The sequence below is a fragment of the Cherax quadricarinatus genome, chromosome 49 (assembly GCF_038502225.1).
Source record: "Cherax quadricarinatus isolate ZL_2023a chromosome 49, ASM3850222v1, whole genome shotgun sequence".
NCBI lineage: Eukaryota > Metazoa > Arthropoda > Malacostraca > Decapoda > Parastacidae > Cherax > Cherax quadricarinatus.
In genome coordinates, this window is record NC_091340.1 from 18451019 (window position 1) to 18466776 (window position 15758).

The 15758-nt window shown below is 41.2% G+C and overlaps 1 protein-coding gene across 1 annotated transcript in view; it reads right to left on the reverse strand.

Annotated features, from left to right (window-relative positions):
• The window catches only part of LOC128697009 (protein TEX261), a 33139-nt gene extending 19279 nt beyond the window's left edge, over positions 1-13860 (reverse strand). The window contains exons 1-3 of the mRNA XM_070095238.1: positions 13740-13860; positions 7680-7759; positions 5779-5932 (exon numbers count right to left, since the gene is read on the reverse strand). Coding sequence (XP_069951339.1) covers positions 5779-5932; positions 7680-7759; positions 13740-13812 — 307 coding nt within the window. The 5' untranslated portion in view covers positions 13813-13860. The remainder of the gene's footprint in view (positions 1-5778; positions 5933-7679; positions 7760-13739) is intronic.
• Positions 13861-15758: the final 1898 nt, after the last annotated feature.

Below are 15758 nucleotides of genomic sequence, written 5' to 3' on the forward strand. Positions count from 1 at the left end.
AGAGTGTATCAGTCTGTAGTGGAAGGAAGGCGGGGTAGGGGTCGGCCTAGGAAGGGTTGGAGGGAGGGGGTAAAGGAGGTTTTGTGTGCGAGGGGCTTGGACTTCCAGCAGGCATGCGTGAGCGTGTTTGATAGGAGTGAATGGAGACAAATGGTTTTTAATACTTGACGTGCTGTTGGAGTGTGAGCAAAGTAACATTTATGAAGGGATTCAGGGAAACCGGCAGGCCGGACTTGAGTCCTGGAGACGGGAAGTACAGTGCCTGCACTCTGAAGGAGGGGTGTTAATGTTGCAGTTTAAAAACTGTAGTGTAAAGCACCCTTCTGGCAAGACAGTGATGGAGTGAATGATGGTGAAAGTTTTTCTTTTTCGGGCCACCCTGCCTTGGTGGGAATCGGCCGGTGTGATAATAATAAAAAATAATGTGTAGAAAGAGGTTTGGTAATAAGTAATACATATTTTATGAAAAAGAGGATAAATAAATATACAAGGTATGATGTAGCACATAATGAAAGTAGTTTGTTAGATTATGTATTGGTGGATAAAAGGTTGATGGGTAGGCTCCAGGATGTACACGTTTATAGAGGGGCAACTGATATATCGGATCATTATCTAATTGTAGCTACAGTTACAGTAAGAGGTAGATGGGATAAGAGGAAAATGGCAACAACAAGTAAGAGGGAGGTGAAAGTGTATAAATTAAGGAAGGAGGAAGTTCGGGTGAAATATAAGCAACTATTGGCAGAAAGGTGGACTGGTGCAAGTATGAGTAGTGGGGGGGTTGAAGAAGGTTGGAATAGTTTCAAAAATGCAGTATTAGAATGTGGGGCAGAAGTTTGTGGTTATAGGAGGGTGGGTGCAGGAGGAAAGAGGAGTGATTGGTGGAATGATGAAGTAAAGGGTGTGATAAAAGAGAAAAAGTTAGCTCATGAGAGGTATTTTCAAAGCAGAAGTGTTATAAGAAGAGCAGAGTATATGGAGAGTAAAAGAAAGGTGAAGAGAGTGGTGAGAGAGTGCAAAAGGAGAGCGGATGATAGAGTGGGAGAGGTACTGCCAAGGAATTTTAACCCTTAAACGGTCCAAACAGATCGACGTTCAAATCCGTAGTGCTCCAAACGTAAATCTATGTTTTTTTTTACATATTTTCGAACATAACAAAAAAAAAACAAATGTAGATAAGTTTTTTTACACATTTTCAAATGAAAGAAAAAAAAAGATGATCTACATTTTTTACATACTTTCAAATGTTGAAAAAACGTATATATACGTTTGGACCATTTAAGGGTTAATGAAAATAAGAAAAAATTTTGGAGTGAGTTAAACAAGTTAAGAAAGCCTAGGGAACAAATGGATTTATCAGTTATAAACAGAGAAGGGGAGTTAGTAGATGGGGAGAGGGAGGTTTTGGGTAGATGGCGAGAATATTTTGAGGAACTTTTAAATGTCGACGAAGAAAGGGAGGCGGTAATTTCATGCACTGGCCAGGGAGGTATACCATCTTTTAGGAGTAAAGAAGAGCAGGATGCGAGTGTGGGGGAGGTGCGTGAGGCATTACGTAGAACGAAAGGGGACCAAGCAGCTGGAAATGACGGGATAATGACAGAAATGTTAAAAGCAGGGGGGAACATAGTGTTGGAGTGGTTGGTATTTTTGTTTAATAAATGTATGAAAGAGGGGAAGGTACCTAGGGATTGGCGGAGAGCATGTATAGTCTCTTTATATAAAGGGAAGGGGGTAAAAGAGATTGTAAAAATTATATAGTAATAAGTTTACTGAGTATTTAGATAAGGCTAAAGAGGTCTTTGTGGCATTTATGGATTTGGAAAAGGCGTATGACAGGGTGGATAGGGGAGCAATGTGGCAGATGTTGCAAGTGTATGGTGTAGGAGGTAGGTTACTGAAAGCAGTGAAGAGTTTTTACGAGGATAGTGAGGCTCAAGTTAGAGTATGTAGGAAAGAGGGAAATTTTTTCCCAGTAAAAGTAGGCCTTAGACAAGGATGTGTGATGTCACCGTGGTTGTTTAATATATTTATAGATGGGGTTGTAAGAGAAGTAAATGCGAGGGTCTTGGCAAGAGGCGTGGAGTTAAAAGATAAAGAATCACACACAAAGTGGGAGTTGTCACAGCTGCTCTTTGCTGATGACACTGTGCTCTTGGGAGATTCTGAAGAGAAGCTGCAGAGATTGGTGGATGAATTTGGTAGGGTGTGCAAAAGAAGAAAATTAAAGGTGAATACAGGAAAGAGTAAGGTTATGAGGATAACAAAAAGATTAGGTGATGAAAGATTGAATATCAGATTGGAGGGAGAGAGTTTGGAGGTGGTGAACGTATTCAGATATTTGGGAGTGGACGTGTCAGCAGATGGGTCTATGAAAGATGAGGTGAATCATAGAATTGATGCGGGAAAAAGAGTGAGTGGTGCACTTAGGAGTCTGTGGAGACAAAGAACTTTGTCCTTGGAGGCAAAGAGGGGAATGTATGAGAGTATAGTTTTACCAACGCTCTTATATGGGTGTGAAGCGTGGGTGATGAATGTTGCAGCGAGGAGAAGGCTGGAAGCAGTGGAGATGTCATGTCTGAGGGCAATGTGTGGTGTGAATATAATGCAGAGAATTCGTAGTTTGGAAGTTAGGAGGAGGTGCGGGATTACCAAAACTGTTGTCCAGAGGGCTGAGGAAGGGTTGTTGAGGTGGTTCGGACATGTAGAGAGAATGGAGTGAAACAGAATGACTTCAAGAGTGTATCAGTCTGTAGTGGAAGGAAGGCGGGGTAGGGGTCGGCCTAGGAAGGGTTGGAGGGAGGGGGTAAAGGAGGTTTTGTGTGCGAGGGGCTTGGACTTCCAGCAGGCATGCGTGAGCGTGTTTGATAGGAGTGAATGGAGACAAATGGTTTTTAATACTTGACGTGCTGTTGGAGTGTGAGCAAAGTAACATTTATGAAGGGATTCAGGGAAACCGGCAGGCCGGACTTGAGTCCTGGAGATGGGAAGTACAGTGCCTGCACTCTGAAGGAGGGGTGTTAATGTTGCAGTTTAAAAACTGTAGTGTAAAGCACCCTTCTGGCAAGACAGTGATGGAGTGAATGATGGTGAAAGTTTTTCTTTTTCGGGCCACCCTGCCTTGGTGGGAATCGGCCAGTGTGATAATAAAAATAAAAAATAAGTTTACTGAGTATACCAGGAAAAGTGTACGGTAGGGTTATTATTGAAAGAATTAGAGGTAAGACAGAATGTAGAATTGCGGATGAGCAAGGAGGTTTTAGAGTGGGTAGGGGATGCGTGGATCAAGTGTTTACATTGAAGCATATATGTGAGCAGTATTTAGATAAAGGTAGGGAAGCTTTTATTGGATTTATGGATTTAGAAAAGGGATAGGGGAGCAATATGGCAGATGTTGCATGTGTATGGAATAGGTGGTAAGTTACTAAATGATGTAAAGAGTTTTTATGAGGATAGTGAGGCTCAGGTTAGGGTGTGTAGAAGAGAGGGAGACTACTTCCCAGTAAAAGTAGGTCTTAGACAGGGATGTGTAATGTCACCATGGTTGTTTAATATATTTATAGATGGGGTTGTAAAAGGAGTAAATGCTAGGGTGTTCAGGAGAGGGGTGGGATTAAATTATGGGGAATTAAATACAAAATGGGAAGTGACACAGTTACTTTTTGCTGATGATACTGTGCTTATGGGAGATTCTAAAGAAAAATTGCAAAGGTTAGTGGACAAATTTGGGAATGTGTGTAAAGGTAGAATGATGAAAGTGAACATGGAAAAGAGTAAGGTGATGAGAGTATCAAATGATTTAGATAAAGAAAAATTGGATATCAAATTGGGGAGGAGTAGTATCGAAGAAGTGAATATTTTCAGATATTTAGGAGTTGACGTGTCAGCGGATGGATTTATGAAGGATGAGGTTAATCATAGAACTGATGAAGGAAAAAAGGCGAGTGGTGCACTGAGGTATATGTGGAGGCAAAAAATGTTATCTATGGAGGCAAAGAAGGGAATGTATGAAAGTATAGCAGTACCAACACTCTTATATGAGTGTGAAGCTCGGGTTGTAAATGCTGCAGCGAGGAGGCGGTTGGAGGCAGTGGAGATGGCCTGTCTAAGGGCAATGTGTGGTGTAAATATTATGCAGAAAATTTGGAGTGTGGAAATTAGGAGAAGGTGTGGAGTTAATAAAAGTATTAGTCAGAGGGCTGAAGAGGGTTTGTTGAGGTGGCTTGGTCATTTAGAGAGAATGGATCAAAGTAGAATGACATGGAGAGCGTATAAATCTGTAGGGGAAGGAAGGCGGGGTAGGGGTCGTCCTCAAAAAGGTTGGAGGGAGGGGGTAAAGGAGGTGTTGTGGGCGAGGGGTTTGGACTTCGAGCGTGTTAGATAGGACTGAATGGAGACAAATGGTATTTGGGACCTGACGATCTGTTGGAGTGTGAGCAGGGTAATATTTAGTGAAGGGATTCAGGGAAACTGGTTATTTTATATAACCGGACTCGAGTCCTGGAAATGGGAAGTACAATACCTGCACTCTAAAGGAGGGGTTTGGGATACTGGCAGTTTGGAGAGATATGTTGTGTTTTTATACGTATATACTTCTAAACTGTTGTATTCTGGGCACCTCTGCAAAAACGGTGATTATGTGTGGGTGAGGTGAAAGTGTTGAATGATGATGAAAGAATTTTCTTTCTGGGGATTTTCTTTCTTTTTGGGTCACCCTGCCTCGGTGGAAGACGGCCGACTTGTTAAAAAAAAAAAAAAATCTCTGGAATGGTTTGCAAGTATGTAAGAAACAGCAAATTCAAATAATTTTGTTTTTGTTGCAGTATTTGACCTTATCTACATTCAGCCCAAGAAATATCATATCATACACAATAATCTTTCAAGCACACAAATTAGGACTTTGCAATAAACAAATAATGTAATAAGAAATTGTATAATTAGGCCTTCCAAAATTATATGACTGCCATTTTGGGCAACAGCTGCTATTACTGTCTGGATACTATAGTGGAACGAGAGAAACTTTCAGTATGAAGGATCTCTCAGGCAATTATCAGATGTTGTGACCCATCTAATCTCTTTTCAGGCATTTAATTGAATACTGTTATTGCTGGATACTGGTAATGTTGAGGAACAGAGGCAAAAGAATTGAAAGCCATGCAGAAGGAATTTTCCAAGATATTAGTATACAGTGCCTCATTTGGCACTGGGAACAACAGCCTGGTTGACTGAGAAATCAAGAAGAAAGTCTGGTCTCAAGCTAGCCCATGAGAGTAGAAGAATCCTTAAAGGCAGTCACAGGTACATTAATGTAGATTTACAAAGTAGAATAGTAGATACATCACACTGCTTCAGGAGGGCCACTATTTGGATGGAAGCTGGAAGCATCTAGCAAGTTAGTCCATTAATTGTTAGTAAATAAATATTTCCTCTAAGCTGAATATTCTTTGTGAAAAAACAATAGGAGTAAACAGGAAGACTAGTTTAATTTGACCATACAGTAACTGAATTACAGATTTGGATGCAGTACATAAAATTCTCTTTTAAGGAGCTAGGATAAATACACAGTGTTACTTGTGCATGTCAGAGATACAATCGATTCCTCATCACAAGACCGTGTCAACAGTGATGTATATAATTAGCACAGTGGACGATAAAGGCAGCTCAACTTTATTAATATCTAATCCCGATTATCGATTAAATCCTCGAGCACACAAAATTCAACAGGTTACAATCTAGCTACAATTATTCTTGAAATTAAACCAGGGAATATATACTCACCAATGCCAAGAATGAATGGTAGAGAGGTTAAGAAGAAGTAGGGAAATGTGCGGAGGATGGAAAGGTGCACCAACTGCGAGATAAGCCCACACAAGATCACTGATACTGGCAAGTTCTCAAACAAGAACAGCAAGATGTATAGCAGTATGGTTACCTGAAATGAACATGGAAATAAACCCAACTGGTTAAACAACCTCTTGTAAGCAAGCATAATTTAAACAAAAATACAAAATCCTCATAAAAATTATACAATTTTTTTAAAGTGACAGTAAATGATAAAATCACTGAAGAGTTATGTGAAAGGTTATCAGTTTACATGAAAGAACAGTACACTGCAGCTGCAATAAAAAGTACAAGTGGAAAGAAATTCAATCACTATTAACATAAGGCACTGTGAATCTAAAAAGTTATGAATACTTTATATACTGATTGTATACATTAATTCTTATTTCTATCATTTGCATAAAAATATACTAAAAGGGTAATACTTTGTATATATAGTAGACCCCCAGTTTTTGGCCGGTGCGGAAATCGTACAATTTGGATTTCAAGAACTTTTTTGGCAAAATTCTCCCAGACACGTCCACCTGGGCTGCTCATACATTCGTGACTCACTCTTGGGCACATTAAATGTCTTATTTTACATTAATATAGACATTTTCATTAATCCATCTATACTAGTATATCCATCTTATACTATAAGAAACACGTCACATAGCATATAAACATGCAATGTTTATATGCTATCAAGGGGTCAGTGGAGGGTAAACATTATGTCTTCTCTGGTCCAGCTTCAGAGAAAATGTGTATGAATCTGTATTGGCCCAGTAACCACCCTTAATACATAAGGCTTTTGTTTACAATTCTCGGTATGAATTATTCATCACTTCTCACTTTGTTTATGATGGCATCTAAAAGGTAGTTGTTAGAGATGATTAAACTCAGTGAACATGGTATGTCAATAGTAATAATATGGCTGTAGGCTGCAGTGTATGTAGCTGGTAGGTATAGCCTGGGATGTAGTCCCTCTGGGACTACAAATAAATACTACTCACCAAAAAGAGTCTTCAAAAAAGGTATGTAATGTTCATTTATCATTAAAATTAGTCATTTATATTTATTTCTCATTGTTTTCTGTATATAAAACTATAGATACTCTCTATAAAATGTATTTTTTGTTAATATTTTTGGGTGTCTGAAACGGATTAATTGGATTTCATTATTTCTTACGGGAAATATTACCTTTGTTTTCAGCCATTTCAGATTTAGGCCAATCTTCTGGAACAGATTAATTACGTAAACCAGGGGTCTACTGTATTCTTAAGAGATATTGCTAACAATATCTCTTAAGATTTTTCTCAAATTTTGATTAAATTTCTATACTGTGGATTGATCATCCTATTTCCAAATAGAAGCACAATTATTATATTTAGAGGGAAGCACTAAACCCACAGGGATAAGGCATACATTGTGAAGAAAGTAATGCCAGCATAAAACACTTCAGAAGCACTTTTATGCTATTGGTGAGGTACAGTAATTAACATTTGACTGTACAATGTGTGGCTATCATATATTTCTACAACAATAAGGATTCACTATAACCATGCTGCAATTTGTTTTTTATCATATAACTACATATAAACTTGTAATGAAATATGAATTTTTGTGTACAACAACTCATATTTAGACACAAATGGGCAAGAAGCTCCTCTATCATAATTCTTTTACATACAAAATAAATAACAATTAATTGATGATAGCCTATCCCTCAGGTTCGAAGAAATTTTTAAATAAAATATTTGAAAATATAGTATATAAAAAATAAGTAGGTTGTCTCTATAGTATAACTTCAAGACAATATTTTAATATGCAATATACTGTGCTACTATAAAATCACTTACCCATATCCAGTATCTGAGAACTTTGGCTGCTGTGCTTGTATATTCTTCAACCAATTCTGCTAAATAATAGAGGGCTGCAGCTAAAAAGAAAATGCCTCTTATTAGGACTATACTGTGCAGTCCTAACATAGGCTTTGATAACAGATGATAGGGTCAAATTACACTATAAACTCACATATGCAATTACACGAAAGCAACCAATCACTTATCCTGTCCCACAGATCATTCATTATAATTACACTAAACTTGAGTGACCAGAATCTTCTGGAATAATTTGTCTAGATTCAAAGAAAATTGATTTATCAGTAGAGTCTCACATTACTCAATGTCCACATCCTTTCCAGCAGATCTTTCCAAACCATATGAAATATAATTCTTAAAACTTTCTGTGAAAACATGTTTTGAAACATATTTTTCTGAAACTTTATTAAGCAAATCTGCCCCTCCACTATTTACCTTCAATTATATGTCACCTATCTTCATTACAGTGCTTCACATAGCTGGAATTTCACATAATTACATTACTATAATCCAGCAATAACCTGTGCATACATCCTATTGCAAATGAATTTTGATCTTTTCTCTACAACTTTTTTTTAACACACCAGTTGTCTCCCACTGAGTTAGTGTGACCCAAAAAAGAAGATACACTATCACCATCCTTCACTATCACTGTCTTGCTGGAAGTGTGTCAATACTACAGTTCAGATGCTACTGCAAATATCCACATCCCTCCTTCAGAGTGCAGGCAATGTATTTCCCACCTCCAGGACTCAAATCTGGCTAACTGGTTTCTCTGAATCCCTTCATAAATGTTACCTTGCTCACACTCCAACAGAACATCAGGTCATCAGAACCATCTGCCTCCACCCACTCCTATCTAACACACTCACATGTGTGTGCTAAATTTCCAAGCCCTTGCATACAAAAACTTTCTTTATTCCCTCCCTCCAACCTTTCCTAGCATGATCCCTACCCAGTCTTCCCTCCACTACAGATTTATACACCCTCCAAGTTATCCTATTTTACTCCATCCTCTCTAGATGTCCAAACTACCTCAACAACCCCTCCTCAAATTGGATAATAATTTGGTAACGTTGCATCTCCTTTTAATCTTCAAGCTACAAATTTTCTGCATATTTACACAAATGGGCACTAATTTAATCAAGACTATAATTATGTGCTTGAGATTAAGAAATTAGAGGAAACTAACAATTACACTTACACTTTTCTCCTACGAATATTTTCATAAAAGAATCATGTATTAAAATTACCTCACAAAAATTATATAATAATATAAAGTTAAGAAACAATGTAACACATAACAGAACATTAGCTTCCATTTTTTTTAAACTGACAAGATATCCTTTACTGATAGTGTTGTCATTTCTTGTTTCTCAAATGCTAACTGAACTAGTTGATATTTGGTCTTAACAGTTAGTATCACAAAATCATCCATCAAGGCTGAAATAATGAACATGATATCTATATACAATATGCAAATAATTATGATAGAAGATAATGAACAACATTGCTTGGGAGTCATAGATAAAAGTGTGTAAGGTAGTGTCCGTTGGTGTCTTCCAATGGCTGTGGAACCATACCCACCACCCATGGTGATACTCCCACACAAGAACATAAGAAGGAACATTGCAGCAGGTCTACTGGCCTATGCAAGGCAGGTCCACTTCTCCCACTGGCTTACGCCAATGCCTTAACCTAGTCAGGTCAGTCACATTCACTTAAGAGAGGAGCATGGCATCTGACCTAGTAGCACAAGCTAGTCAGGTCCAACTCACACCCACTCGTGTATTTATCCAACCTATTTTGAAAACTACACGTCTTAGCTTCTATGATGGTACTCAGGAGTTTGTTCCACTCGCCCACAACTCTATTACCAAACCAGTGCTTTCCTATATCCTTCCTGAATCTGAATTTTTCCAACTTAAAACAACTATTTTTAGCACGCTATTTACATCCCCTTTATTAATTCCTGTATTCCATTTATACACCTCAATGATATCCCCCCTAATTCTACGCCTTTCTAGAAAGTGCAGATTCAGGGCCCTCAATCTATTTTCATAGGGTAGATTTCTGATACATGGGATCAACTTTGTCATCCTCCTTTGCATCACCACCCATGGTGATACTCCCACCACCCAGTGCTACTAACATCACCCACAGTGCTACTACCAACACTCACAGTGCTACTACCAACACCCACAGTGCTACTACCAACACCCACAGTGCTACTAACATCACCCAGTGCTACTACCAACACCCACAGTGCTACTACCAACACTCACAGTGCTACTACCAACACTCACAGTGCTACTACCAACACCCACAGTGCTACTACCAACACTCACAGTGCTACTACCAACACTCACAGTGTTACTACCAACACCCACAGTGCTACTACCAACACTCACAGTGCTACTACCAACACTCACAGTGCTACTACCAACACTCACAGTGCTACTACCAACACTCACAGTGCTACTACCAACACTCACAGTGCTACTACCAACACTCACAGTGTTACTACCAACACTCACAGTGCTACTACCAACACCCACAGTGCTACTACCAACACTCACAGTGCTACTACCAACACTCACAGTGCTACTACCAACACTCACAGTGCTACTACCAACACTCACAGTGCTACTACCAACACTCACAGTGCTACTAACATCACCCACAGTGCTACTACCAACACTCACAGTGTTACTACCAACACTCACAGTGCTACTACCAACACTCACAGTGCTACTACCAACACTCACAGTGTTACTACCAACACCCACAGTGCTACTACCAACACTCACAGTGCTACTACCAACACTCACAGTGCTACTACCAACACTCACAGTGCTACTACCAACACTCACAGTGCTACTACCAACACTCACAGTGCTACTACCAACACTCACAGTGCTACTACCAACACTCACAGTGCTACTACCAACACTCACAGTGCTACTACCAACACTCACAGTGCTACTACCAACACTCACAGTGTTACTACCAACACTCACAGTGCTACTACCAACACTCACAGTGCTACTACCAACACTCACAGTGCTACTACCAACACTCACAGTGCTACTACCAACACTCACAGTGCTACTACCAACACTCACAGTGTTACTACCAACACTCACAGTGCTACTACCAACACTCACAGTGCTACTACCAACACTCACAGTGCTACTAACATCACCCACAGTGCTACTACCAACACCCACAGTGCTACTACCAACACTCACAGTGCTACTACCAACACTCACAGTGCTACTACCAACACCCACAGTGCTACTACCAACACTCACAGTGCTACTAACATCACCCACAGTGCTACTACCAACACCCACAGTGCTACTACCAACACTCACAGTGCTACTACCAACACTCACAGTGCTACTAACATCACCCACAGTGCTACTACCAACACTCCCAGTGCTACTACCAACACTCACAGTGCTACTACCAACACTCACAGTGCTACTACCAACACTCACAGTGCTACTACCAACACTCACAGTGCTACTAACATCACCCACAGTGCTACTACCAACACCCACAGTGCTACTACCAACACTCACAGTGCTACTACCAACACTCACAGTGCTACTAACATCACCCACAGTGCTACTACCAACACTCACAGTGCTACTACCAACACTCACAGTGCTACTACCAACACTCACAGTGCTACTAACATCACCCACAGTGCTACTACCAACACTCACAGTGCTACTACCAACACTCACAGTGCTACTACCAACACTCACAGTGCTACTACCAACACTCACAGTGCTACTACCAACACCCACAGTGCTACTACCAACACTCACAGTGTTACTACCAACACCCACAGTGCTACTACCAACACCCACAGTGCTACTACCAACACTCACAGTGCTACTACCAACACTCACAGTGCTACTACCAACACTCACAGTGCTACTACCAACACTCACAGTGCTACTACCAACACTCACAGTGCTACTACCAACACCCACAGTGCTACTACCAACACTCACAGTGCTACTACCAACACCCACAGTGCTACTACCAACACCCACAGTGCTACTACCAACACTCACAGTGCTACTACCAACACTCACAGTGCTACTACCAACACTCACAGTGCTACTACCAACACTCACAGTGCTACTACCAACACCCACAGTGCTACTACCAACACTCACAGTGCTACTACCAACACTCACAGTGTTACTACCAACACTCACAGTGCTACTACCAACACTCACAGTGCTACTACCAACACTCACAGTGTTACTACCAACACTCACAGTGTTACTACCAACACTCACAGTGCTACTACCAACACTCACAGTGCTACTACCAACACCCACAGTGCTACTACCAACACCCACAGTGCTACTACCAACACCCACAGTGCTACTACCAACACTCACAGTGCTACTACCAACACTCACAGTGCTACTACCAACACCCACAGTGCTACTACCAACACCCACAGTGCTACTACCAACACCCACAGTGCTACTACCAACACTCACAGTGTTACTACCAACACTCACAGTGTTACTACCAACACCCACAGTGCTACTACCAACACCCAGTGTTACTACCAACACTCACAGTGCTACTACCAACACTCACAGTGTTACTACCAACACCCACAGTGCTACTACCAACACTCACAGTGCTACTACCAACACTCACAGTGTTACTACCAACACTCACAGTGCTACTACCAACACTCACAGTGCTACTACCAACACTCACAGTGCTACTACCAACACTCACAGTGCTACTACCAACACTCACAGTGCTACTACCAACACTCACAGTGCTACTACCAACACTCACAGTGCTACTACCAACACTCACAGTGCTACTACCAACACTCACAGTGCTACTACCAACACTCACAGTGCTACTACCAACACTCACAGTGCTACTACCAACACCCACAGTGCTACTACCAACACTCACAGTGCTACTACCAACACTCACAGTGCTACTACCAACACTCACAGTGCTACTACCAACACTCACAGTGCTACTACCAACACTCACAGTGCTACTACCAACACTCACAGTGCTACTACCAACACTCACAGTGCTACTACCAACACTCACAGTGCTACTACCAACACTCACAGTGCTACTACCAACACGCACAGTGCTAACACCCACAGTGCTACTACCAACACTCACAGTGCTACTACCAACACTCACAGTGCTACTACCAACACCCACAGTGCTACTACCAACACTCACAGTGCTACTACCAACACTCACAGTGCTACTACCAACACTCACAGTGCTACTACCAACACTCACAGTGCTACTACCAACACCCACAGTGCTACTACCAACACTCACAGTGCTACTACCAACACCCACAGTGTTACTACCAACACTCACAGTGCTACTACCAACACCCACAGTGTTACTACCAACACTCACAGTGTTACTACCAACACTCACAGTGTTACTACCAACACTCACAGTGCTACTACCAACACTCACAGTGTTACTACCAACACTCACAGTGTTACTACCAACACTCACAGTGCTACTACCAACACTCACAGTGTTACTACCAACACTCACAGTGCTACTACCAACACCCACAGTGTTACTACCAACACTCACAGTGTTACTACCAACACTCACAGTGTTACTACCAACACTCACAGTGTTACTACCAACACTCATAAGTGATGTTATCCTTTTACAATACTAGCAGTGCCAGCAGTGTTGACAGTGCCAGCAGTGCTGACCGTGCCAGTGCTGAGTGCCAGCAGTGCTGACCGTGCCAGTGCTGAGTGTCAGCAGCGCTGACAGTGCCAGCAGCGCTGACAGTGCCAGCAGCGCTGACAGTGCCAGCAGTGCTGACCGTGCCAGCAGTGCTGACCGTGCCAGTGCTGAGTGTCAGCAACGCTGACAGTGCTGACCGGTATAACTACGGTGTGGAAGTTTGGTAGTTACTAACACGCTACCATCAACCAAGAACCTTGTTTTCCCCACACCTGGAGTTAATGACTCTTAACTTACCTAAAGCAAGAGTTCCTAAACATATATGGACGAGTGTAGAGACCCAAGACAAAATATATAATAATCCAGCCATTATAACGACCCTACCGCCAGACCTGCCTTGTAAACACTGTGTCCGGACGAGCCTTGACTCCTGGTTATGACCTCCCGGAAATACATTTATTCCACATTTCTAACGTCTAGAAATTTTATGAATTCTCTGCGTAATGTTATGGTGTAAAGAGTGGATAAGTAAAGCAAGTTAAAATTCAAGAAAACTCTTGTTTTAATAAAAAAGTTAAGGTAATATCGGGATATCAATGATCCGGATAGAGGTAGGAGCAGCCAATCAGGTGGCTGATGAGATGGCGATGACAACATAGAAACTACAATATATTTTTCGCAATATTAACCTCTGAGGGTTATTTAACTCCAAATAACCTCTTGAAAAGACAAGCATTGTGGATTACTTCCACCATAACTCTTTCATTAGTTGGTTATGGAGGTTTAAAGCTTATCAAGTATACTTACATAAGGCTGAGCATAACTCAGAGACCCCACAAGATCACAATGAAAATAATGTGCTTGAGTTTGTTACGGGTTATAAGTTACTTTATTCAGGTACAGGTACACATTAATACAGTTACATATATTATCATACATGGCAGCACATGCGTAGACTACCTAGGATAACCCAAAATAACCAAAGTGACTTATATCCATTCGGGTCCTCGGTAATTTACACATTATTATGTACACCAATTGTAATCATCCGAAGATTGTGTTATTAAGTATTACAGAACAACATTATTAATGCCAGCAAACAAAGCCCCCTTAAATTCCATCAATATAATGACATTTATCTTTGCAAACATACTGTGAAAATTTGTCTGGACTGCCTCCAAGTGAGTCTCCTACCCTGGCAAGCTCTGTTGACACCGAGCTCTGAAGCCGGTACCTCAGCCTCACAAGTGGCTTATAGGACAGATTTTCATAAATGACTGATGTTGCAAGAAACCTCGCCTGCATACACGTTTAAAGGACTAACTTACTTGGTGTTGCAGCATATATCCTGATCTTCAACCTCCCTAAGCTTAGCCCCTTCGGACTTCCCCTCAGAAACCACGTGCAACCATGAGCCTTAATTCCTGCAATATTCAATCAATATTAGTGACCTGCCTGCACCTCAGAAATTCCTGTATCCAAGAGGGTGTGTATCCCCTAGTATAACTATGCAGAAACGGACACTAGCTTCTAGGTAGACAAGAGACAAAATCACGTACTGGTCATGAACTGCCGGCTGCACAAAGGCCACAGCTCAACTCACTCGCAATTTTCCCCAGACACTGGCCAGAAATCCTATGGGCCTGATGGAGGAGGTCATCTACGGTACATCGAGGTGCCTCCACCAGATTTCCCCAGGTCTCATATGTGAAGACACGTGGGGGGCGCCGTCTGCTGATCACGGCACGTGTTGTCCAGATGATGTCTGGTCATAGAAGAAAGATGTGGCGTCTTCGAGACCCGTGCCTCGTCGTTCAAACTTGGGTTGCCAGTTCTCCCTAGCTAACTTAACCTAGTGTTTGCCTACATTATCGGCCTATTACTACCCCAATGGACCCCAATGGAAATAAGTCACTCTGTCTGACTTTTTTGGGTTATCCTAGCTTCTCTACACATATGCTGCTATGTATGATAATTCTATGTAACTGTATTGTGTATACCTGAATAAATTTACTTACTTACTTACTTACCTATGTTAAGGTCTTAGGATGCAACATCCCAGCAATTCCAGGAACAGCTGTTAAAAATTGACCACTGTCTGGAAAATCTTCCAGCTCCTGCACCCAACATCTTGCTCCTGGGGGATTTCAACTTAAGGCACCTAAAATGGAGGAATATAGCAAATAATATTGTTGCAGAAATAACACCAGGAGGCAGCTCTGATGAAAACTCACACTCACACGAGCTTTTAAATCTCTGCACAAAATTCAATTTAAACCAGCAAATAATAGAGCCTACAAGACTGGAGAATACACT